At 40.3% G+C, this 25,529-nt stretch overlaps 1 protein-coding gene across 4 annotated transcripts in view; it reads left to right on the forward strand.

The window, feature by feature from the left end:
• The window catches only part of srgap1a (SLIT-ROBO Rho GTPase activating protein 1a), a 100,369-nt gene that overhangs the window by 59,199 nt on the left and 15,641 nt on the right, over positions 1–25,529 (forward strand). For 2 of the 4 annotated variants that reach the window (XM_017466342.3, XM_017466341.3), the window contains exons 9-17: positions 4,839–5,036; positions 5,207–5,291; positions 6,925–6,952; positions 10,385–10,481; positions 13,990–14,050; positions 14,976–15,053; positions 15,407–15,541; positions 23,024–23,129; positions 24,145–24,369. In XM_017466342.3, the coding sequence (XP_017321831.2) occupies positions 4,839–5,036; positions 5,207–5,291; positions 6,925–6,952; positions 10,385–10,481; positions 13,990–14,050; positions 14,976–15,053; positions 15,407–15,541; positions 23,024–23,129; positions 24,145–24,369 (1,013 nt within the window). Of the gene's footprint in view, positions 1–4,838; positions 5,037–5,206; positions 5,292–6,924; positions 6,953–10,384; positions 10,482–12,227; positions 12,262–13,989; positions 14,051–14,975; positions 15,054–15,406; positions 15,542–23,023; positions 23,130–24,144; positions 24,370–25,529 lie in introns of all 4 variants that reach the window. The other 2 variants (XM_017466345.3, XM_017466344.3) reach the window with 1 other exon arrangement.

Below are 25,529 nucleotides of genomic sequence, written 5' to 3' on the forward strand. Positions count from 1 at the left end.
ATTCCACATTTTCCATTTTCTTTTCTTCTGGCTGTGGGAGAAACCATGTGGGCAGGCTGGTGGGCCGCTGAAAGTGCAGATGACTTTGATAGCAAGGCTGAGATTTAGCCTTTGATTGGTGGAGAGACAAGATCAGTGCCTCTTCCATTGAACAACATGGGGATGTATTTACATAGTCATCCTTGCATGTTTTGTTACCACATAAAGGTTGATAATACTGTTGATGGTGGACACTTGGTTCTTAAAGGTTCCTTGTGCCGTGACTTAAAATCTGTCCAGATGAAAAGTCAACAGGAATGCACCATAGAGGTTTTTGGTCCAAAAGGTTGAAACACACCATGATATGACATGACATGAATGATATGAGGCTGGGGTTATTTCCCAGACTGCTATATTGGATTAGGTATTCAGTGGGAAGAGATTTGAGATTTCCTGTCTCACAGAAATGTCACACTGTTAAAAAAAATAAATGACAGCAGTTAGGAGAAGATCATGTTGTATATCCCGGATGCAAAGCAAGGTTTCTCTGGGCCACGACCTTGTTACTTTCCTTTTGAGTTCTGGTGCAGCTGTTTCCTAATGCCCACTCTGCAATACACGACACAAAAATGCAAAAACCCTGACAAAAATGAATTCGGTTTGCTCTCAATCCTTACAGACAACTTACTCAGAGGCATTCGGAAAACTTACTAGCCATTGGAAAGCACTGACATTGGAGACTCCTACTATTAATGTTAAATAAGCATTCTCTTTACAGAAAACTTCACCGTATCAACATTTATGCATTTTTATTTGTTAAATATCAACATTTTCTTGATCTGTTTGTTATTAGGCTTAGATTATGTGAAGCGTTCTCCGTGTAAGTCCCTGTCAATGAGTTGTTTCTACAGAAATGATAACTTATCAGAATGAACTCAACAATATAACCATTTCATTTGAATTTCAGCCAGAACTACTGTCAACGCTGCTATTATAGAAACGTCACTAACACACACAGGTTTGAGAATTCAAGGCCTTGATGCTCACGTATAAGACCTTTTCTGGAACAGCACCCCACTACCTCAACACTCTCCTTGAGGTTTACGATCGGTTAGCGACCGACGCTTAGTAGTGCCTACTCAGCGTGGCTCAAGGTCCCTTTCCAGAACCTTCAAATTAATTGTCCCTCAGTGGTGGAATGAACTTCCAACCTCAATCCGGTCACTATTTTCAAAAAACTGCTAAAGACCCACCTCTTCCGTGAGCACTTAACTAATCCCTAAAATTCTAACCCCCACATTATTAAAGAAAAGGATTAAAAAAAAACTTACTCTGGCTCTTACACCTCTACTCTGTGCACTTTGCTTCTCTAGAACTCAATTATAAATCTTGCATGGTAGCACTACTTGTATTGTTCTCCGCTTGATATATCGCTTTGCTTGCATTTCCTCATTCTAAGTCGCTTTGGATAAAAGCGTCTGCTTAATGAATAAATGTAAATGAGAATTCAAAGTACTGTGATATTAGTGATTTATCACCTTAATACACCTTATTATTTACACTGCATTCCTGGAGTCTACCGTTCATCTAACAACAAATGTTTGCTTCAGTACGTTTACTAAATCGATCCGATTTTCCAACACGTCTCCAGTTCTTCATTTACTTTAGGCTTTTCTTCTTGTTTTTGCTTCATGTTGTTAATTTTCATCTTTGATCAGTTAGTCATCAAACTGTCATCCCCGTTTCTGTCATCCTCATGCTTCTGTTCACACGAGCTCTCCCGATTTCCCCAGAATCATCCCTAGCACGGCAGTCCTCCTTCAGTTTCGACACGTAACTCCTCGATTATCTATCGTTCATTAACGATAAAAGGAGAAATATCAACGTCCTCCCACTTTCGTCACTGGACACTTCATCTCAGTTCAGTGTCTTATCTTCGAATGCCCTCTGCTTTTTTATCCTGCTGAGCTACTAATTTTTGACGTATATGCGTTTTGCTGGAAAGGTTAGGAGTTGAGACATTAGTCAGAACGACCCACTCTTTCTCTTCCATCTCTTACTCGAATTTGTTTTCATTATCCAGTAGACATTCTCTCAGAGGTTCATGCTAAATCCACACGGTTTGATTTTCTGGCCTCTGCCAGAAGAATCTCTTGGTTTTGCTGGAGATAAACCTCAGCGAGGCAGATCAAAGCTAGAAAGCTGTGCTCTCCGCACCCGATGCGGTGTGAAGTCACGGATTGCTGATAACTCGTATAACAGCGAGCCGTCTGCTGTTTAGCAAGCTGTCACGTACATTCACACCAGCACTAACAACACTAGTGCTAGAGAAGTGCATGTCCTGTGGGCTTTAGTTCCCAGATTGCATGAATGTGTTTAAAAAAAAAAAAAAAGGAAAAAGTAATGTAACTGGTGAAATATAGATGTCAGCAAAGGTATCTAGTTTTTTATGAATAATACATTGAGTGTATAGGCTGTTGAATAGGATTTCTGCGAAACTGACAGTTGGGATCAGGCATTTATCTGAGACTAGATACGCACACGTCTACAAAACCTTTCAAGTCTGTAATTGAGTTTCTCTGACTCATGAGAAGCAGTGCTTGAGCCAGAACATTCATCAGAGCGCAGTTCAAATATGTGATTGATAAAGTTGAACAATCCCTCAAATTTTTTAAAGCAGCTTTGTAATGCTCATGATATATTTCTTTTTTTTTTTGGGTTCTGCTTGGATTTGCTCTCTGTTTTGGCTTGTGTGAAACATGTCCTTTAAAGCGTGTACTTTAAACATGCCTGTCCTTTTCCGTGAATACACGCGTGTGCAATGTGCACACAAACAGGTGTGGCAGCTTTCTGGGGAAGAAACTGCCCCGGAAACTCAGCAACTAAGAGCTGAAAAGTCTTAATCTTGTGAATGGCTTACAGTGTGTTTAGGCCAGAACAAAGACAAATGAACAGTAAAGAGACATCAGGGTTTATTCTCAGGTGTTTTTAGGACAAACATTCTCCTTGCAAGGTTTAAATGTGGAAAATGTCAAAAAATGTATGGCTTATTTCAACATGCGGCTGTGTAATTCATTGTATAGTGTTTGTGTGTTTGTGTGTGTGTGTGGGGGGGGGGGGGGGGGGGTGTAGTTGGAAAGGTGTCCCAGTTGAGAATGAAATAAGACCAAAAGCATTCCTTTATATCAAATGATGTTTTTTTGTTTGTTTGTTTGTTTTTTTTAATAAGAAATGTATGTTCTCATTCATTAATCTTACGTACCAGGTCATTAATCTTAAGTAACAGGTCAGGGTCAAGTGTAAGGTGGGATAGGATGCCAGTCTAGCGCCGGGCACCGTGCACACACTCATTCACACACATTCACACCTAGGGGCAATTTAGCGTTGCCAGTACATTTACGGCAGGTTTTTGAGAGGTTGGAGGAAACCAGAGAAAACCCATACGGGCAAGCAGGAGAACTCACAAAGACAATAACCCAAGCTCAGGATCGAACCAGGGACCCTGGATGGGGATGTGAGGCAAAGATGTAATAGATGCTGCTAATATATTTATAAGCCAAGTGGAAAATATACTTACTTAAGCCTACTTATTTTATTATTTTATCTCTCTTTGCTCTGTTGGAGAAAATCAGTAAAAGCCATTAATGCAGAAACACACACACCGGTTATGTTTTGTTTTTTACATTTTAGTGTTAGGGAATCCTGGACACTTCAGTTCCTTAGATTGAGATGGGACTAGACTGTTAGTCTCCATTACATGGAGTCAGCTTCCATTAATTTGTATGGGATTGGGTGTAGCTCTGGGGGTTAATGAGGTGGAGGAACTTGCTGTGTGTGTTTTAGTACTGTCCAGAATTTTTACTGCCTGTAAAAACCTGAGGCTGGTGGTCACAGAGGTTTGTATGCACATGCTTGAAAGCTTGGTTTTATGAGTCTCCTCTGAGCGTCCCCCAAAGGGTATAAATGATTATATACAAGGTGAATACGCTTGATAGTCTCTCAGAGAGCGAGAGCGAGAGAGAGAGATCTAGCTTCTGCATTGGTCCTGAACAGGCTTTTTCTATTTCACCAACCTTCGATTTTCATTCCTTCCTCTCATTTATTATTGTTTATTATTATTATTACTTTGTTTACATCTTATATACTGTTGCTATATTACTATTATATTTACATAATTATTTATTATTACATTTTAATACAGGTCATTGTCTGATCCCTGTTTCAAATAATGTGCTGTCTCTGGTCAAACTGGATTATGGAAGTAAACATTTCCCAGCATTCTTGAAATTTCTAGTTTTTTGGAAATACAGAAAGGCTGGTGGGGAAGTAGCTAAATGAGTTCTAAAAGCCTGAGTGAATAACATTCCTCTCCGGCTTCCTGCTCTCTGCACTCTAGTTCTGCAGATTGAGTACTTTGGTCTGGTGTCATGTTCAAGGTCTGATGAATTTGTACATAGCAGATAGGAGAGCAGTTTTCCTGTATAGTTCTCTTTCTAAACCTGCTTTATAATTAAAATGTTGATTTAAATGCACGTTGGAGGAGCAGGGTTTTAAAACTTTCCCAATTAAAACAAGGAAAAATATGCACAGTGGAAATGTTTGCCTGAATTATTGCTTATATTACATCAGCAAGCCAAATTAGGCATTTTTTATTTTTTTTTCCCCTTAAATGTTTTTTTTTTTTTTTTTTTTGGCTTGTATGTTTATAATGAATAAATATGGAATATGTTACCAATCAGCAATAAACAGTGCTAGCAACTATTTCCAGTCGAGTCCAGTTGGTCCCTACTGGACCCCGGTGCCAGAAGTTCATCATTGCATATCTGAATCCCAATATCTGAATCATTGATTTCTTGCAGATCAAGAAGACCTCTGAGGCCACGCTGACCACTATCCAGGACATGGTGACTATCGAGGACTATGACGTCTCTGAGTGTTTCCACCACAGCCGCTCCACAGAGTCGGTCAAGTCCACCGTCTCTGAGACATACCTCAGCAAACCCAGCATCGCCAAGAGGCGTGCCAACCAGCAGGAGACCGAACAGTTCTACTTCATGGTAAATGCAGCTGTAACTCCGAATGTGATACTCAGGGGACTCCAGAGGGGAAAAAAAAGTACAGAAAGTGCAAATGTGCCTTAAGTGAATGCCTGTCAGTCATCCAGTTTAACTCTAACCCTCCAGCTGTTTAAATGCACTGATGTTATGTTGCCGTGGTCTCTTGTCAGAAATTCCGTGAGTTTCTGGAGGGCAGCAATCTGATCGCCAAACTCCAGGCCAAGCATGATCTGCTGAAGAGAGCTCTGGGAGAAGGTACCTCATACAAATGCCGGCTTCTACACATGCTTAATTACTAGAGATGGCCATGACATTGCTGACCCCACTCTCTGACCCCAGCTCAAACAATTTCACTGTAATTGTATATGGTATAATGTCTAGCTGAGTCCCTTTATTCTGGGAGTAATTAGCTATCTCTTGGGACTCTGGGTCCCTTTATTCTGGGAGTAATTAGCTATCTCTTGGGACTCTGGGTCCCTTTATTCTGGGAATAACTAGCTATCGACAGTCTTAAGAACATGCAGTGATGTGGATATCCTTACAAAACAGAGCAATATAAACACATGTTGAGCAAAAACAAAGGAAACAACTCACAATAGACTGTGTATATAGAGTCATAGTGAGATCGTCTCCGCTGATATGCGATTTTTGAGAACAAAATGTCTGCACATTCCTATAAATTACAGTTCATTTTTATTATTATTAGTATTAGCATTATATATTTATTTATTTACAAATTAAAGGTTGTGTTTATAGCACCATGAACACAAAAGATACCTTTAAATGGATTATGAATAAATGAATTATGATTATTTATATGGTTGTTTGGGGTAAATTATTTAACATGGTGCAAAGGTAATTTAAAGGATCTTTCTTTTGTAAGATCTTCCCTAAAAAACTGATTTGGGCAGAGTATAGTTTCCGATGTCAGAAAATAATCTTCACGGCTTCATTCAGATTGTAACGTATGAGATTAGAGGTGTGAAGCTGAGATGGTTTTAGCCTCAGAATCTCTGTAGGACTTGCCGACCTGTGATAAATGTGGGCTAGTTAACTAGCTATCGGTTCACTTTTCGGCTTTGTTAGAGATGTCAGGCAAGCCGTGATATGCTTGAGGACGTGAGGGATTCCCAGTATACACATTCATAAAGCTTGGCCTGTTTAATGAGGATAAATATAATAAGACGTTTTGTGATTACTTTAATGGACTATAAAAGCTGTCAGTGTTGCTACTGGTATTGTTGGCGTACTGGCAGTTTATACAGAGAAATGAAAACCTTGAGGAAAATCATGAATGACAACACTAATACCATTTAATCAGATTCTTTAATAAATGTTGACGAGCTTCATGAACACTGCCTCTTGTTCAATAATGAGCAGCACTCTGGGACACACTCAGCTGTCCGTGCTGTCATGCCTGACTGCCCTGGAGCGCATCTAATATAAACACGGCTGCGGGTGGCGTCCAGGTCTGTGCTGGTGTGTGTGAGCTCAGTCGGGCTGTCTGTAGAGATGTGTTCAGTCTCCACTGTCCAGCCTTAGCCTGCATCCACTAATACTCTACCACATGAGGCCCTTCAGAAGACAGACAAAGGTTAAAAGACTTCACAGAGGGGTGAAAATGGATGAAATAGGTTTTTGCTCTGGTTACTGCTCTTCAGTTTCTGCCTTTTGAATTTAAAAGTAACTTGGTAAGATGGGAATGGATGCCCGCACTTGATTTTGAGCCAGATGGTATGTTGCATATGCTTTACTGAGCAGATGCACAAACCTCCACAGGGCCTTTGACAGCCAATCATTCTGATCATGTCCTCTCCATCTCTCTGTTTCTGTCTCTTCTTTGTCTGTCTGTTTTTTCTGTCCTTCTGTGTCTGTCTTCTCTCTCTAGGTCACCGAGCAGATTACATGACCACAAGGTAAACTCATTCTCTACTGAATATGAGATTATATATGCAGTCTTTTGAAGAGCATATTGAAAGGCATGTGTTGCTGGGGAAATAGCTTTTCCAAAGCTATTGTTAAAACTCATGTTTTCAAGGTTACAAGTGAGACAGCTGCAGACGCAGAGTGGCCTTCAATTATCCTTATTGATGTTTGCATATTAAATGTACCGTTGGTTTTATTGGTGCATGTATTGTGTGTTGTTTTTTTTGTTGTTGTTTTTTTTAAAAATATAAATATACAATATTAGATTGTATAATGCAGTCAGCCATTTTTCTTAATAGATGGGAGGATCAAAACTTTTATTTGAAGCTTTTAAATACTCTTAAAAACATTAGTGAGTTTGGTGTGTGTATAGAGAATATGTTTTGATCCCCCTTCTGCTATAATCCAACACATTGCGACAGGCAATATTCTGGTCCTCACGGGGTTCCATCCTTCAGTCCTCTATTACTACCGCAGCTCTCAACTCAGATACAGGGAGAGTCTTCAGGGCATTCTTTGTGATCCGACAACGCCGCTCCCACTGCGATATGGTGTTGTTTTATGTAGTGAAGGTGACAGATGAATCATGGGGCATGACTGATATGTTCATAGGTAGATGAATAGTTCAATAGAATGGATGTATGCACTCTCAAGGATGAAAAAGGCTTCTTCAAGGGTTCCTTATGGGTTCTTAGCTAACATTCTGCTTTAAACTCTTTCTAGAAAAAAGCAATATTGCGTGTTAAATCCAGCAGAAAAGGACATTTGAAAAGAGGGGGAAAAAATTGCACAAGTGAGACAATGCACTACGACTGCAAGACTTTGTAAGACTGTGTAACTTTTATATTTGACCAAGTGCACTATTTCTAGCTCCAACCATACGTGCTTGCCTTGGTCTGTGGTTAAGAAAGTTAACCAAATTCAGCACTTGGGGTGGTTCACCTGGCAGTGGAACCAACAATATATATAAGATCACTCTTAACTCTTTCTCTGAACTTGTTTCATATCATAACAAGGGGTTATATCATGATTATTAAATGTTTTTAAATGTTCATTATTTTGTTTATTGGGTGTAATAGAGTACGTTAACATGCTTTAATGCACAAAAAAGGTATTATTTGTCACATACTGTACATTATTGCAGTACCTCTATTCCCAGTCTGCCTGAAACGCTCCGATTTCTCCAAAGCCCCTCCTTCCGAAAAGCCCAGAGTGCTCTGATTGGCCAGCTGACCCGCTGTGTTGTGATTGGCCAAAAACCTGAAGCGTGTGCTGGTGGGCCGTCGTGTTATTGGGTGCAAAACTATGCTAAATACACAGCTGCTATGTACTAAGATTCTTGTGATTCAATTGATATAAACTGTTTCAAGATACAACCCCAACAGCAGCTGCAATCGATGTTTCTGTCAGACCACCAACATACAAACAAACAATTAAAAACCGAGGCAACTCAGCAAACTTTAGCTAGCACGTTAGCAGACGTCTACAACAGAGCCCTGGGCCACAACACAAAACTCCACATTTGGACAGTCAGTAGCAGATACTTCATAAAATAGTCAAACATACGTACAGATTCTGATTCAGAAGCGCAGGATTGTCTCCCTAAAGTGGGAATCACCCCATTTTTCAGGAGTAGCCTTTGTGTGTAGCCTGTGTTGTATTCTCCCAGGTTCAGGAAGCTGTCCTCTGTAAAATGCGCTGTGCACAAGCAAACGTGTGGGTTGTACTGCTCAGGAACAGCGTTATAAATAAATCAGTAACCACTGATTCCTAATTTTCTAAGTTTTCGGAAGGCCAAACAAAGGGGTTTTGCTTTCGCACCGAAACACATAGCGTCTCCACGACATGGTACCTGAATACACTGAAGCCTCACCTTCTTTCTTCACGCATGCCTTTGGGCGGGATTAGGCTAATAGTTCACGTATTGACATAGGCGTTTGCAGAAGTAATACCTGGACTTTGAAGGACGTGTTTTGGGCAGGTCTGGAGCACTGTTCTCTGTTAGATAGAATAAATCCCTTTGGGGTAGACTATGAGCTTTGTGACTTTGCAGATCTTATACATGCACAAACAGATACATTGCACACCCAAACAAAAGGAAAACATTAAAAATCATGATGTGACTACTTTCATTATTTAAAGTATTTATTTAAAGGGGTTTGATTATTGCCTCAAGTATGTTATAAGATTAGTCAGGACACTGTTGGGTTTCTGTGTGTAGAGTATAGTGACTGTGCATTGCACTGAGAAAGGGGAGGGCTGTGAGCCCCCTGCTGGGCAAACAATTTACACCTCTCCACAGTATCGTTGGTACAGGGATAAAACGTACAGCACAAATAAAGCTTGTTTGATAGTAAAAACTGTATATTTCTGCCACAATAAAATTCTAACATTAAACCTAATAGGCTAGGTAAAAAAAAATACTTGTGAAAAACTACAAATTCTTAAAGCCTTGAGTGTCTACTTTCGGATGTGGGAGTATGACATCACAAATATATTCAATGGTGAACACCACCAAAACAGGAGGATAGAATTTAGAGATTAGATATTTGTATGTGACCTTACTAATAGGCTGCAGTACCTTTTGTGATATTAAGGTGCTTGTAGGTTCCCTTTGACCTCAGCATGGGTACACAGTTTCTCTCACAATAGGATGACGCCCTTCGCTGCTCACAGCAGGTGTATGGGTCTTAGATCTGTGTGTGTGCAGTTCTGACTGAACCCTGGCATCTAAATCTTTTACATTATATACGTCTTAAGCAGAAATGAATTCCTTTTTGTGAAATATTTGGCATCCTTTTAGCTAACATGGTCAGTTTTGTTCCCATACTAAATGTAATTTGCATACCTTCTTGGAATAATTATGAATGTGATGCCATACGAGAGGTTACAGCAAAGCCCCAGTCATACCTGCAGCAGATATTTATCAGCCTCATGTTGTGGGAGAGACGAACTCAAGGTGTTGATTCAGATTCAGATCACATCAAACTTACCCCAGCTTTCTGGCAGTCCCTGAAATTCCCCACAAGTTTCCTGAACAGGGTCAGACCCCGCCTTTATAGAAGTCTTCTTTCACTCCCTGAACAAACATAAAGGACGAATTCACCCATTACTCAAATATTCAGTGTCCTATCCATGACCGCATACTCATCCTGAGCTATGAGAGCTTTTCTTGGGCCGGCCTCGCAGTGCTGATCACTGAGTTTGATGTAATATTAGCTGTGTAGTTGAGTCCAATCAGCATCAGCATTTTAAAAGGGCAGAAGACAGATTACACGCTGCCTCATACTGCGATTTCTGAGAAGCACAATGGGGGGTGAAAGTAGCCGTCTTTAATTTGGCATTAAATGTTAAGAGCAAAAGAATATATCCACCTGATGTTTTTTTGTGTGTGTGTGTATAAACATTTCTTTATTTCATAGGCCTCCAACTCTTCCTCCTAAACCACACTGGAGGCCCAGACCTCGCTCAGTTTTTAACATAAAGCTATTTAATGGCAATTTGGAGGCCTTTATAAAGGTACAGAATGTAACAGATAAGAGAAAACATGCGCAGGCTACCGTCTAATGAGCCAGTAACCTGCTTTAGCCTCAGCTTTTTCTGAGATTATTACAGTCTGTCTGTTTAACCTCTGAACTCAGTCTTCACACACAGGAGAAACATGGGGCTCTGTGTGTGTGTGTGTGTGTGTGTGTATGTGTGTGTGTTTGTGCGTTACCCCTTTTTTTACTAATACAGTTCTGGAGTCTGAGCCATGGAGGATTCTGGGAAGCAGCGAATTGTTTTAAGAATGGATCTTCTAGCCGATTTATTACTTAATCAGATGTAGGAGTGTAATTATTTTCCCAGTGTAAAAATAATAACAAAAGGTTTTACTAAATTTATATCTGGCTTTGAGAACCCCAGAGATCTGTACCAAGCACAGAGATGATTATGTTGAATATACAGTCATGTGAAAAAATAAGTGGAAATTGTTGGGTTGTGTTTTTTTTTTTATTTTTTTTTTTAATTTTTTATTTTTTTATTATACATATTTGGACAAGCAAACATTTGATCGTCTTAGAAACAGTGCCTATTAATAAAGTTGGTACACTCTATCAAATGACACATAAAATTGACATATTGTAGTAATTTTCACAATTTAAATTAACAAAAAAAAAGTATGTACGCCCCTATGTTTATCACACCTTCAAAACCATCAAACTAGAATCAGGTGTTGAAGATTGGGTGCCAGTGATTAGAACCTGCTTGAGGAACCTGTCTTATTTATACGCCTCTCATATCTAGTGTCTGGTGTTCCCTTTGCTTTTGAGGTGTGTGGTGTCATCATGAAAAGATCTAAAGAGTTCTGTAAGGCCTTCGGAAAAATGGTTGTGGATGCCGATGAATCTGGCAAGGGATTCAAAAAGATCTCCAAATTATTTGAAATACATCATTCCACTATAAGGAATATCTTCTGCAAATGTCGCAGCAAATTCAGCCCAAGAGCAGACTGTCTGTGGGTAATACTAGCTTCTGAGGTTGTTCCACGGAAGAATATCACATCTGTTGATATTTCTGTTGAATAAACGATTGTAAAAGCTGATTTTCCTTGTGGTTTTGTTTAAGTATATCAACTTCATTAATAGGCCCTGTTTCGAAGATGATCAAATGTTTGCTTGTCCAAATATGTGTGTGTGTGTGTGGGGGGGGGGGGTGATCCAATTTCCATGAGGTTTACTTATTTTTTCACATCACTGTACATGTTTTATTGCTTTAAGCTATTTGTGAGTATTTAGCTCTTATTTGTTGTGAAGAAACAGCTGTTTCTTACTTGGACCATAGCTTCACAGTTGCCATTTCTTGCGACAGTGATTATTCAAATCACAAAATAAACCCACTTTATTTATCTTCTTATTATAGTCGTGAATATAACTTGAGTTTTAGTGATAAAATAACACTAGTTGGTTGGAACTGAATGGCCAAGAACCTAATTTACAGATACAGCACTGACACCTTAGTGATGGAAAAGGGGTGTGTGTGTGTGTGTGTGTGTGTGTGTGTGTGTGTGGGTGTGTGTGGGTGTGTGTGGGTGGGTGGGTGTGCATGTGCGCGTGCGCCCCCTGTGTTCTCTCTCTCTGTAAGGCTGACTCCGCAGTGCCTTTGGCAGACTGATAATAACGTGTGGGCTGTTATTGGTGGCTTGTAGTGCTGGGACTGAATAACTAGTTTTCTTTCTCTGTTTCTCTCTCTCTTCTATGTTCTTACTCTCTTCTTTGCTCGTAGCCGTGGACGGCGGAACTCTCACACCCGGCATCAGGTAGAGCCTCTGTCATGCTATAACTGGCTTATGCTGCCTCTCGCACCTTCTCGCAACGTTTAGTTTATGTATTCTTGTGCACTTTGCTAACAGTGAGAGAAGAACACTTTAATCTTTACAGACCAACTGTATGTCCAAAAGTACAATTTATAAACTGTATAGAGAACACAAATTCTGCTGTTTTATAATCATGTCTAAAAGCGTGTTGTAGAATCGCTGATGCAGCCCTGAAGTCCCACAGTTTAGTTTTATTCTGATTATTGGTTATTAAAGGATCCTCATACAGTTGAGTATGCACCACTTGGTTTTTCTGTGAGGAGTAAAACAAATTCTGTGTTTTATAAAACTGTTTTCTCATTGAAAACCAATGATATTATGCCCTGATTTGATAGATATCAGGCATAAATGAGCAGGTATCTAGCAGGTATTCGCAAACTCAAAAGTTTGTTTTCCCCTTCAAATTTTAAATGCTTAAGCTTATTTATTTGACTGTCTCATTAATATGTGAAATGGCTTAAAACTCGCATGACTGCATCGTATTTAAAGCTTGAAAAGTTCAACCAGGGGGCACAGTGGCTTAGTGGTTAGCACATTTGCCTCACACCTCAGGGAGTGGGGGTTTGAATACTACCTCCACCTTGTGTTCGTGGAGTTTGCACGTTCTCCCCGTGCTTCAGGGGTTTCCTCCGGGTACTCCGGTTTTCTCCCTCAGTCCAAAGATGTGCGCTGTAGGCCGATTGGCATTTCCAAATTGTTTGTAGTGTGCAAACGAGTGTGCGATTGTGCCCTGCGATGAGTTGGCACCCCGTCCAGGGTGTCCCCTGCCTTGTGTCCCGAGTTCCCTGGGATAGGTTCCAGGCTCCCCGCGACTCAGTGAGGGATAAGGGGTACAGAAAGTGGATAGATGGATCGATAGAAGTTCAGCCAGGCTCAAGCAGTTTGCTGTCAGCTGTCAAGTTAAGAATCATTGAGATAAGGAAAACTTAAAATTTGTTTTTTTACAATCCTGTAATTGCACTCGATTGTAGATAAAGACACAATCTCCAATTTGTACAAGATCAGCTTGTACCATCATATTAAAATAAAACCCCAATTATTTTTTTCTGCCAGACAAAGTATTCCACTACGAGTCTCAGGCCAGGAGATCTGCTTCCAAATTTGTGTAAATCTGTCTAAAATGAGCTGCTCGATATTTTGACTTATCCAAGTTGGAATGTATTCCCGACCATGCTGAGAGTAACTGGTCTCTAGCTGGCCTGTCCACATATGCATGCACTCCCTGCACATTGTCTTTATTAAAAGCATATAAAGAAGAATCGTGCCAAGACTAGAGCTAAAAGTGGTAACTTCAGCCAAGACAGAGATGAGTATTTACCCTACAAAAGGCAAAAGATGTTCTTCCCAGTGAAGAACACACACGTACGTCAGGACTTGCTAGTGTTGTCCTGTCGAATTGTTTAGCTCAAGCAGTTACCGTGCACAATGAGGTGTAGAATTAGATTCTGTTCATTACATGTATTCATTACATTCTATTTTAAGCTAAATAAAATGATCCCTGCTGGGTCTGTAATCACTTCTCTCACGTACTAACACTTAAAACAAACCGCATGCATTATGGATTAAAGGGAGCACAAAGTTTTGCTTGGTTGATGCAATGAATAAAAACTATTATGCGTCACTATGCAGAAGTGTGTGAGTATTTCATCAGTGTTACTTTCCTTTTAAAAGGATTCTGGCCAAGTGATTCCACGTGTGGTAGAGAGCTGCATTCGATTCATCAATCTTTATGGTAAGCTGTATTCTAGTTATATCGTCATTACATACACACAATTACATGCCGCAAACTAGCGATTATTTTCACTGTAGCATGAGAATAGCTCTGAGAGGAAGTTTACCGTAGATCTTGTGTTCCGGCGCCTCTTTTCTTTATTGCCTTCTCTCTGCAGACTGGCTCCAGCGATGGCTCAGGTACTGCAGTTTGGGTGTGGCTTTGTGTGTCTTGAATGCATATGTTGCAAAAACTTCAGTCAGTGCAAAGAAAGCCCTTTTATTATACACACTACTGGTCAAAAGTTTGGAGACCCGACGGATAGCAGACCCTCTCCACTGTCAATCACAGTGACAGTCATGGACAAGTATGCGGAAGAGGGCAGATAGCACATTCCTTCCAGTGTTATTCCACCATGTGACTCAGCAGTTTGCAAAGAAGGCGTTAGCTAGCTTCACATGTTTTGGAGGAAGAAGCAAGTACTTACTCTCATCCTCCCCAGTTACCCTCGTGTGATAGAGGAAAGTTAGTTAGTGGGTGGAAATTGGGAGGAGAAATTGGCGAGGGAAGGGGAGGGGGGGTTGTTCAATTAAATGTGCGTCCGATCCAGGCTGTATTCCCACCTCGCTCCCAGTGTTCCTGTTATAAACTCTGGATCCACTGCAACCCTGACCAGGAGAAATCAGTTGCTAAAGATAAATGAATGAATGACTTCAGCCTTTCAGTCCGTCATTAATGAAATCTGATTAGAGAAAGTGGGCATTTATGTATGCGAATGGCTGGCCTTTTCAGTTTGCCATTTTGCCAGCTCATGCTTCTGAGCCAAACTCATCTTTTCAGCCATTCTGATAGGACATCTGGACCACGCTGCATGTGGTATGAGTTTGCACTTGTTTTTGATCTCTCTCTCTCTCTCTCTCTCTCTCTCTCTCTCTCTACACCACAGGTCTTCAGCATCAAGGCATATTCCGTGTATCTGGCTCTCAAGTTGAAGTCAATGATATTAAGAATTCATTTGAGAGAGGTGGGTGGTGAAATGTTGTTACAGTGTCGGGCTTCTAATATTAGTTATGTAAGCGTAGCAATTCTTATTGGTTATGACTGACATGCTGAGTTTACACTGTGAATAAAGATTACCTTAACATCCCTAATATTTCTGATTTTATTTGTGACAGTTATTTATCCGTGAATCGTGTTACTGGTTGTTTGTGCATTGTCATCCATTTCGCTTCAGACTGTATGAATATGACTTGCAACAAGCCTTGGCATTATAAAAGGAGGGTTGCTGTATCTATACGATATGGCATCTCCGTTGATCTCTGATCATAAACAGTACATGTAGGGTATACCTTAATTTACTGAATCCTGCTCTCCCAGGTAACGACCCTCTCACTGATGACGAGGATAACCATGATATTAACTCAGTGGCAGGAGTCCTCAAACTCTACTTCCGAGGTCTGGAGAACCCCCTCTTTCCAAAGGAGAGGTTTAATGACCTCATCTCCTGCATCAGTAAGTGCACACATACATACAAAAGTCAGACGAATCATGGTCTGAATTTACATAATGAAATTATATAAGGACATAAATTCTTTTCGTAACATGTACATGCAAACAATTTGCAGATATAGTCTACCATTTCTAAACATTAAACATTTTCAGCAGATTTGCCAGGCATTATAAGACATTTGTGAGTTAGCTAAGAAAAATGGCCAATGCTAATTTAACTCACACACACACACACACACACACACCATAGACGCATCAGGTTTGTTTGTTTTCAGTTAGTATTTTTCTGTATAACTATTTTAATGATTAGGTAATGTGTTTTAACATAGATTATTTTAAAAAGTCATATTTCTAGACATTCAAACTTTAAGGATAAAAATGCATTGTTCCGATACCCAGGCTCGCTATCGGACCAATATCATCAAAAAGTGTTGAATCAGATATCCGAGAAAAAAGAATGAATTTGATCTGATCCTGTAACAAATGGGAAAATAATGGAATTGGAAAAGTTATGGAAAATATTTTTCTGGAACTGTGAATGATTACATATACAGGTGGTTGTTTGTATTTTTAAATTTAAGACTGATTATTATTATTATTATAATATTTATTTGCAGTGTAAATGATTTTTGTTTGAATTCTGCAATTTTGGGTAAGTTGTGTATTTATAATCAATAAGAAAAAATATTGGATGGATATCATTGTTGTGGAGGCACGGTGACTTGGAGGTTGCCTCGTACTTCCAGGCTTGGGGGTTTGAATCCTGCCTCCACCCTGTGTGTGGAGTTTGCATGTTCTCCCCATGCCTTGGGTGTTTCTTCTGGGTGCTCCGGTTTCCTTGCCCAGTCCAAAGACATGCGCTGTAGGCTGAGGGACACCCCCGTCCAGGGTGTCCCCCGCCCTGCACTTCGAGTTCCCTGGGATAGGCTCCAGGCTTCCTGCAACCCTGTGTAGGACAACACTACAGAAAATGGATGGATGGATATAATTATTGGCACAAGGTTTCAGTGTCAATCTCAGAAAAGAACAAGTGATGTTGTGTCATCTCTAGTTAAAATCCATACCACATACTAGTAAATTTATTTATTTTTAAATCTGAAAACGTGAGAAACTAAAACAGTGGGAGAAATGAATCCAAGGTCCACATTTTAACCTGTGCTTGAGTTACAGTCTACTATGGATTTGACTACTCTAAATTGCCCCTAAATGTAAAGGTGTGTGTGTGTGTGTATGTGTGGAAGGGTTGTGTTGAAGACTTGTATTCATTCCCTGGCCGCCAGTCTTGTATTCTCATACTGAAAGCTCTCAGTAAATAAAGCCGTTATCTCCTTAGTAAAGCAGTAACAGTGGTTGTATTTAATACAGATCTGTAGCCTCAGGCTGACACTGGCAGCTTGACTATGCAGCAGTGTGTCCATCCATGCCGTGACACATAACCGCGTCAGCTCGGCTTTGTGCGTGAGTGAATGGCACATTGTCGCACTGCTGGTTTAGACGATTTTGCACGATCAGAGAGCTTTTTTTATTTCTCTGATTGATTTCAGGATTATTTAGTGTAAGGGAAACTGTGTTGGGGTATAAAGAGCCGTTAAATGGACGAAGCGGATATGAGTTAATGGGCGCTTGTTGTGCGTGTGCGTGAGAGAGAGGATTTGTTTGTTAGAACTTGTGTGTGGATGTGTATCAGGATGCTTGCAGTAGGGTGTGAGTCTGTCTAGGCTGGTCAGTCAGTGTGACTGATCGGGTGTGTGTAAACAGCAGGGAATCCCTGTCTGTTCCCCCTGCTGTCAAAGCACTGGCCTGTAACTCGGTCAACTGCATGCCACACTCTTCCCTCACTATCAATCATTCGTCCCCTCACTCACTCGGTCCCATGCTCTGACATATTACTGTTTTCTTGTACATTTATATGAGTCAATTCATAGCACGGACAAAGAAATTCTCTGTATTGCTGTGTTTCACTTCCAGACAGTTTCAGCTTCTCTCTCTCTCTCTTTCTCTCTCTCTCTCTCTCTCTCTCTTTCTCTCTCTCTCTCTCTCTCTCTCTCTCTCTCTCTCTCTCTCTCTCTCTCTTTCTCATATATAACTCACATACAGACACGTACAGCTTAGCTCTTAGCTAATTTAAATTCCGTGCTCCTTCCATTCTAAATATATCCAGTCTGAGTTGTTGCAATGAGTACTGTGGCAGAGTTTAAGAGTCTGTTGTGTTGCTTCAGGCTTCCAGCTGGTGTGTGTCTCTCATTCGGAAATATGCAAGTCAGACACGCAGGCACGTGTAAGACAAAGTAATGTGGCATGGCGAATTCCCAAAAGCCCAACTCTCAGTAGGCACAGCAGGCAGCTTTTTTTTTTTTTTTTTTTTTACCGTGACATGGCTATTTTAAGCCGCTATGAGCGGATGAAAGGATCTGCAGGGGCAGATATGGATGAGCACAGATCCCCTGTGTGCGTGTATGTGCGTGCGGGCATGAATGCGTTTGTGTGTGTGTGTGTGTGTGGCAGGAACAGAAGTACTGCACATCTTGTGCCTTGTAATCTGCCATCGTAGCACCACAGTGAAGTGCTCACTGAGTCAGCAGACGTTTAAAGAGACAAATTCTATTATTTCGCTCAGAGCTGTAAAAAGTGAAACATCCTGTTTGACAGATTTTTATTGCCGCTAGTTTTGCCAGTTAAACTCAAAGCTGCTTTAATTAAGAGTTCCAGACCTCGCTTCATTCTCTGCTCTAATAGTCAGCTTTATTAAGGTTTGAGGTTTTGCTGGAGGTGACTGTATTATTAAAAGAATACCGGTGAATTACTTTCACCGGGTTTTAATTTATTAATCCTCTTTCTTAAAAGAGTCTCATGTTGGATGTCTAGTCTCTGATACAGTATCTCACAAAAGTGAGAACACCCCTCACATTTTTGTAAATATTTGGTTATATCTTTTCATGTGACCTCACTGAAGAAATGACACTTTGCTACAATGTAAAGTAGTGAGTGTACAGCTTGTGTAACAGTGTAAATTTGCTGTCCCCTCAAAATAACTCAACACACAGCCATTAATGTCTAAAACCACTGGCAACAAAAGTGAGTACACCCCTAAGTGAAAATGTCCATATTGGGCCCAATTAGCCATTTTCCCTCCCCGGTGTCATGTGACTTGTTAGTGTTACAGGGTCTCGGGTGTGATTGGGGAGCAGGTGTGTTAAATTTGGTGTCATCACTCTCACACTCCCTCATACTGGTCACTGGAATTTCAACATGGCACCTCATGGCAAAGAACTCTCTGAGGATCTGAAAAAAAGAATTGTTGCTCTACATAAAGATGGCCTAGGCTATAAGAAGATTGCCAAGACCCTGACACTGAGCTGCAGCACGGTGGTCAAGACCATACAGCGGTTTAACAGGACAGGTTCCACTCAGAACACGCCTCGCCATGGTCAAACAAAGAAGTTGAGTGCACGTGCTCAGCGTCATATCCAAAGGTTGGGTTTTGGGAAATAGACGTATGAGTGCTGCCAGCATTGCTGCAGAGGTTGAAGGGGTGGGGGGTCAGCCTGTCAGTGTTCAGACCATACGCCGTACACTGCATCAACTTGGTCTGCATGGCTGTCGTCCCAGAAGGAAGCCTCTTCTAAAGATGATACACAAGAAAGCCCGCAAACAGTTTGCTGAAGACAAGCAGACTAAGGACATGGATTACTGGAACCATGTCCTGTGGTCTGATGAGACCAAGATAAACTTATTTGGTTCAGATGGTGTCAAGCGTGTGTGGCAGCAACCAGGTAAAGAGTACAAAGACAAGTGTGTCTTGCCTACAGTCAAGCATGGTGGTGGGAGTGTCATGGTCTGGGGCTGCATGAGTTCTGCCAGCACTGGGAAGCTACAGTTCATTGAGGGTACCATGAAAGCCAACATGTACTGTGACATACTGAAGCAGAGCATGATCTCCTCCCTTCGGAGACTGGGCTGCAGGGCAGTATTCCAGCATGATAACGACCCCAAACATACCTCCAAGATGACCACTGCCTTGCTAAAGAAGCTGAGGGTGAAGGTGATGGACTGGCCAAGCATGTCTCCAGACCTAAACCCTATTGAGCATCTGTGGAGCATCCTCAAACAGAAGGTGGAGGAGCACAAGGTCTCTAACATCCACCAGCTCCGTGATGCCGTCATGGAGGAGTGAAGAGGACTCCAGTGGCAACCTGTGAAGCTCTGGTGAACTCCATGCCCAAGAGGGTTAAGGCAGTGCTGGAAAATAACGGTGGCCACACAAAATATTGACACTTTCGGCCCAATTTGGACATTTTCACTTAGGGGTGTACTCACTTTTGTTGCCAGCGGTTTAGACATTAATGGCTGTGTGTTGAGTTATTTTGAGGGGACAGCAAATTTACACTGTTACACAAGCTGTACACTCACTACTTTACATTGTAGCAAAGTGTCATTTCTTTAGTGTTGTCACATGAAAAGATATAATCAAATGTTTACAAAAATGTGAGGGGTGTACTCACTTTTGTGAGATACTGTACATGTTTTGTAGATTATTGAGTGCTTGCTGTAGGGCTGTATCTGTGCACCTTCTGAATTTTGGACACGTGAAGGATATGTCCATGTATGGAAGTGTGAATGTGAAGCCATGCTGAGACTAGTGTACTATTTCTAGAGGGGTTTCACATGTTAACAACCAGTTAAAAAGAATCCAAACTAGTTTCAGAGCATTGTTGAACAAAGAAGGAATAAAACACGTGTGTTATGTGCTGTTATAAGGAAAATAATGAACAACATGGTGGTGTGCTGCATCCATGAGACAAAGAGGAGTTACTGTTACCATACCCTATATCAGCACGTCCCAAAGTGTTTTATTCCTCTTTTACCACAGCTTTTTCCCAAAGATCAGTTTTATTTATTAAGGACTGACAAGTTCTCTACTTTTTTCTTAACAGTTATATTTAATGTTGTGAAACATCCAGGAAACAAGTTAGATCACTGTCATTAAAACATAAACAGGGTTCAAACCTGGTCATTCCCTCACCAGCCTCTTTTCTTTCTCAAAGTTAATAATTTTACTTAAGACAAAAAATATATTTGCAATATTAATGAAAAACCTCAATAGGCATCATCCTCTGACTTCCTTTATTCCTGATTGCTCGGAAGTGCTGACACTGGAGACTCTTTCCAAAAATCTAAAAAAAAAAAAAAAAAAAAAAAAATTTTTAATTCAGTAAGTTGAAATAAAGCAGACATAAATTCAATCAAGCATCTCAAATCAAAGTAAATAATACCAAAAGCCAGCCAAGGAAATAACATGTCAAATAAACCAATCTAGTAAGACTAGGTTTAAACCTATACATAATTAATTATAAATACAGGGTGCTTGAATTGGACTAGAGAGTCTAGAAAATTCTGAAAAATGTAAATACATTTTATTTATTGATTTATTTATATATTTTTTTAAAATTAAAGACATTTAAGATTTCCAAACCTGGAAAATTCTGGATCCCTTTTGGAAATTCAGAAAACATTTTGATATCTGTATGGATATTCTGTTGAGAAGATACTTAGATTGTAAATCTAACGCCTTTATACATTTGCTTACTTGCACTTATTTTCTAAACATAAAAAGAAAGAAAAAAAATCACTTCAAGTAAAAGTTTGGCAAAGGTCCTGATTGTTTTTTGAGGAAATGTCGTGAACTTGATCGTAAAATCAGTTCAGTGTTTTTTGTTTCTTATTCTCCAATGAGCAGAAATCGAAAACAAAAATTCCAGTATTGAATTCTACGCAGTGATGCGTCGTGTTGATCTGCAGCACCAATAAGTTGAATGCATCCGCTCCAGTACAAGTCACGTTATGAGTCTATGCAAAAACAAATGATATACATGGATCTCTAAAAAAGACAGTTCTTCTCCAGTGCCAATTTTTAACACAAGTAGCAAACATTGCATCTGCTCGTTGGGGGAAAGTGTGTGATGGGGCGAAAATTCAGGCACGCTGAGCTGGATGTGAGATTTAGTTACTGTCATCCAAGTGCATTTGAATAGTGTTCCGCATATGTGCAAATTGAAACCAGTCGGATTCCACTGCGCTCGATCCCACAGTGAAACTGCAGCACGTTCACACTTTTTTTGCCAAACACAGCTAGAATTACGAATGATGGCCATATGGAGGGTTATATTATACCAAAGGCAGTGTGTTGTTAGGTACATATTATATACGTCTACACTGTTGGGTCCAGTTCACTGGCGGTAGCATAACAACCCGATGATAAATTGGATCTCACTTTATTTATAGCAAGTGTGGGTGGTCACATTCAGATAGAGAGGTGGCATTAGATATGCAGAGCTGCTGATGTGCCATGGCTAACACGTTTTAGCACAAGGACAGGGTTGAATAATTTTTCGTGAATGTCGTGCCATTCACCATAACAGAATGGACCGAGAGTGTGATTGAGCGTGGCTCTGTCTTTCTCGCTCCCTTTTTCACAGATATTATTTGTTCTATTGAAAGTGTAATATTTAAATGGCTGACTATCTTCTGTAATGATCCGGATTCGTGACGAGTTTCAGTGGGAATGATGTGACTGAACACTACTGAAAATAAGGCTTGAGCTTTTTTTATTACCTGAAACCTACAGAACAATACCAGATTTCTGTAGCCTGCTTAATATGCTATGGTTAGAAGAGGCGTGTAGTGAATAATTTAGGTCTGATTTTAAATAGTATATTTTTATAGATTTTATTAGGCGATGTTTGTGTAACAGAATAGTTCCATGCTTTCATATTATGTCATTTTGATATTTGTTTAATACGTATAGGGTCCTTTAAATGCGTATAAAATATAAGGTACATTATAGGAAAATATTATAATTCATACCAGGGTGACGTGATTGTGTTGCCACACTGAAGTGCATTATTTTCCTATAACAGCATGTCCCAGAGTGTTTTATTTCTTTTACAGTATACCACAGCAGTTTGCCAAAGATTACAATTTCCTTTCTTTTTAAATGAACAACATGTCAAGCTTTTTAAAAAAAATTCTAGTTACATGCAGTGGATCCATGAGACAAATTAGTTCCTGTTATTTCTTAAGTTATAACAGCTATAAACAGTTTTTCCCTTAACAGCCTCTCTATTTTCTCTGTCTTGATGACAAAAAAATGCACATCTTGCCGAGAAACCAAGAAAACTCTAATTGCTCCTGAAGACTTTCCATTGGCAGAAAACTTACCGCTCTGACACTGGAGACTCCGCCCATAAATGTTAAACAAATGTCTCATAACAGAGCGCTTAATCATGTCAAAGAATATGCATTTTTCCTTATTAAGATCATATTTGAGAATTTGGCAATGCCATCATATAATTATAATTGATAGCACTTTTGATTGGCTGACAGTTCCTGCATCAATTTTCATTGACTGATCTTTGTTTGATCTCTCTCTCTCTCTCTCTCTCTCTCTCTCTCTCTCTCTTCTCTCTGTCTCTGACTGTCTCTCAGGAATAGATAACCTGTACGAGAGAGCCCTGTACATTCGTAAAATCCTCCTCACAGTCCCCAGATCTGTCCTCATAGTCATGCGCTACCTGTTTGCTTTCCTCAACCAGTAAGTCTGAATACACACACTCATGACTTTACACCCAGCACAACATACTTGGATAATACACACACATAGAGTACGTGTACATGTACTGCAGCTACATAGAACATGTATGTGAGCCCACAAGGGAACGTCCTTTAGAAGTAGCAGTGTGTGCTTGAGATAGTTACAGTCATGTGAAAAAATAAGCATAAATAAGGCTTTTTGAGACATATTTGGACAAGCAAACATTTGATGATCTTTGAAACAGTGCCTATTAATGAAGTTGCTATACTTGAACAAAACCACAAGGAAAATTTGATTTTTTAATCATTTATTCAACAGAAATATCAATAGATGTGAGATTCTTCTGTGGAAAAAGGAAGTACAAGCTTGGCCTCAGAATCTAATATTAACCCCCTTTAGCAGAAATAACTTGTAGGTGTTTTGCATAATTGTCCACCAGACTTGCTGGAATTTTGACCACTCTTCCATGCAATATTCTTTCAGTTGCGAGATGTTTGAGGGTTTTCTTGCATGTACTGCCTGTTTCAAATCCCCCCACAACATTTCAGTGCGATTCAAATCCGGGCTTTGACTTCGGCATTCCATAACCCTCCATTTCTTCTTTCTGAGCCATTCCTTGGTGGATTTGTTAGTGTGCTTAGGATCATTATCCTGTTGAAAGGTCCACTTTCAGTTCAACTTCAACTTTCAGACAGATGGTCTCACATTATTTTCAAGCACTCTTTGATATGATGCAGAATTCATAGTGGAATCAATGAATGCAAGCTGTCCAGTCCCTGAACAGCAACGCCAAACCATAACATTTCTACCAATGCTTTTCCAACTATGTAAAAAATGTATTTTTAAAAAGCAATTTTCATGGGATGTTCATATTTTTTTACATGACTCTATGTGAGTTAGTTAATGCACGACCTTAATACTTACACTCAGTCTACTTCTGATGACGTCTGAGAGCTAGAACACTCTCAAACACTGCTTCACATGTTCCTCATTACTTCCTGCTGTGCATTTGCAGTCTGTCCCAGTACAGTGATGAGAACATGATGGACCCCTACAACCTGGCCATTTGTTTCGGCCCCACCCTCATGCCCACCCCTGACACCCAGGACCAGGTGTCTTGCCAAGCCCACGTCAATGAGGTCGTCAAGACCATCATCATCCACCACGAGACCATCTTTCCTGACACTAAGGAGCTAGACGGTCCTGTGTATGAGAAATGCATGGCTGGAGGAGACTACTGGTAAGAGACGTGGGCTGGATACATCTGTTCAGTTGGCAGATTCGGTTGAGAGAGAATGAGAGATACTGAGAGAGAAAATGAGAGGGAGAGAGAGCGAGGAGAAGCTCAGCAGGCTGTGTTCTCCAGAGTCTGTGTGGGTAATTAGATGAAATGATGAGGTGTCTGTAGTAAGAGCTCTTGATAGGACAGGACGCTTTTGTTGTGAGCAGTTCGCATAGCTGTTTCAGCTAGGTGAGCCAGACCAAAGCCTTCCTGAAAATTACAGTCATTAAGGTAAGAAATACTTGAAAACAAAAAGATGGTAATTCCTCAGTGCCTTAAGGAGGAGTAGAGGAAAGGCATAATATCCTTTGTGAGATCCCACAGGTGTGTGTGTGTGGGGGGGGTTTATTTTTTTATCGTCTTAAAAAAACGCTCCAACTCTGCTCACTGGAGAATGGCTGAAGCGGCTCAAATGGATCTCTTTGCATCTGTCCTTGAGTTGTTTAGGGACCCCCCCCTTCTCTCTTTTATGGCATGGTGTATAGGTGGCAGTGTTAAGGGAATGGTGTGTCAGATATTACGTCTGTTAGTTCCACTTTAAATACACACACCTCACAGAGCATCCCGATCTCCCTGACAGCAATCCCCAGAATACTAATGATGGCCTCCATCATGCATCATCACCACACAGGCTCTGAGAATCTTAAGTACACTCTGTGGGAAAACGTCCTCCACTGTACTGTACATGTGGCACTTTGGGAGCTGAACTGTGTAGAGCAGAAGCTAATGCACACAGCAGACTCAATGAGATTTGGCAAAAAAGTTTCCTTCAATATCTTAACTAACACAAATGGTTAAACATGTTAAGTTATTAAGAAAAAGACAAAATATTAACACAAGTTACATCTCCCTTTCTGAAAGTGATTTTAAACTTTAGACCAAGGGATGCAACACAAAACTACTTCTTAAACTTCTCATGTTTTGGGAACTTGTTTTGTTGCAGGATATAGCCACGTTTAATTTTGACACATGTTGGGATGTCTTCATGTTGTAAATATAATGTTAAATGCAGGTACACTTTTATTTGTTTGTTTATTTATTTATTTATTTTTTAAGCTAGAAACCGTTTTTTGGGGGGGGCAAACTTTTGCACTCAATCTGTATCTAACTAATGTGAA

This window comes from Ictalurus punctatus, chromosome 4 (genome assembly GCF_001660625.3).
Source record: "Ictalurus punctatus breed USDA103 chromosome 4, Coco_2.0, whole genome shotgun sequence".
In the NCBI taxonomy this organism is placed as follows: Eukaryota; Metazoa; Chordata; class Actinopteri; order Siluriformes; family Ictaluridae; genus Ictalurus; species Ictalurus punctatus.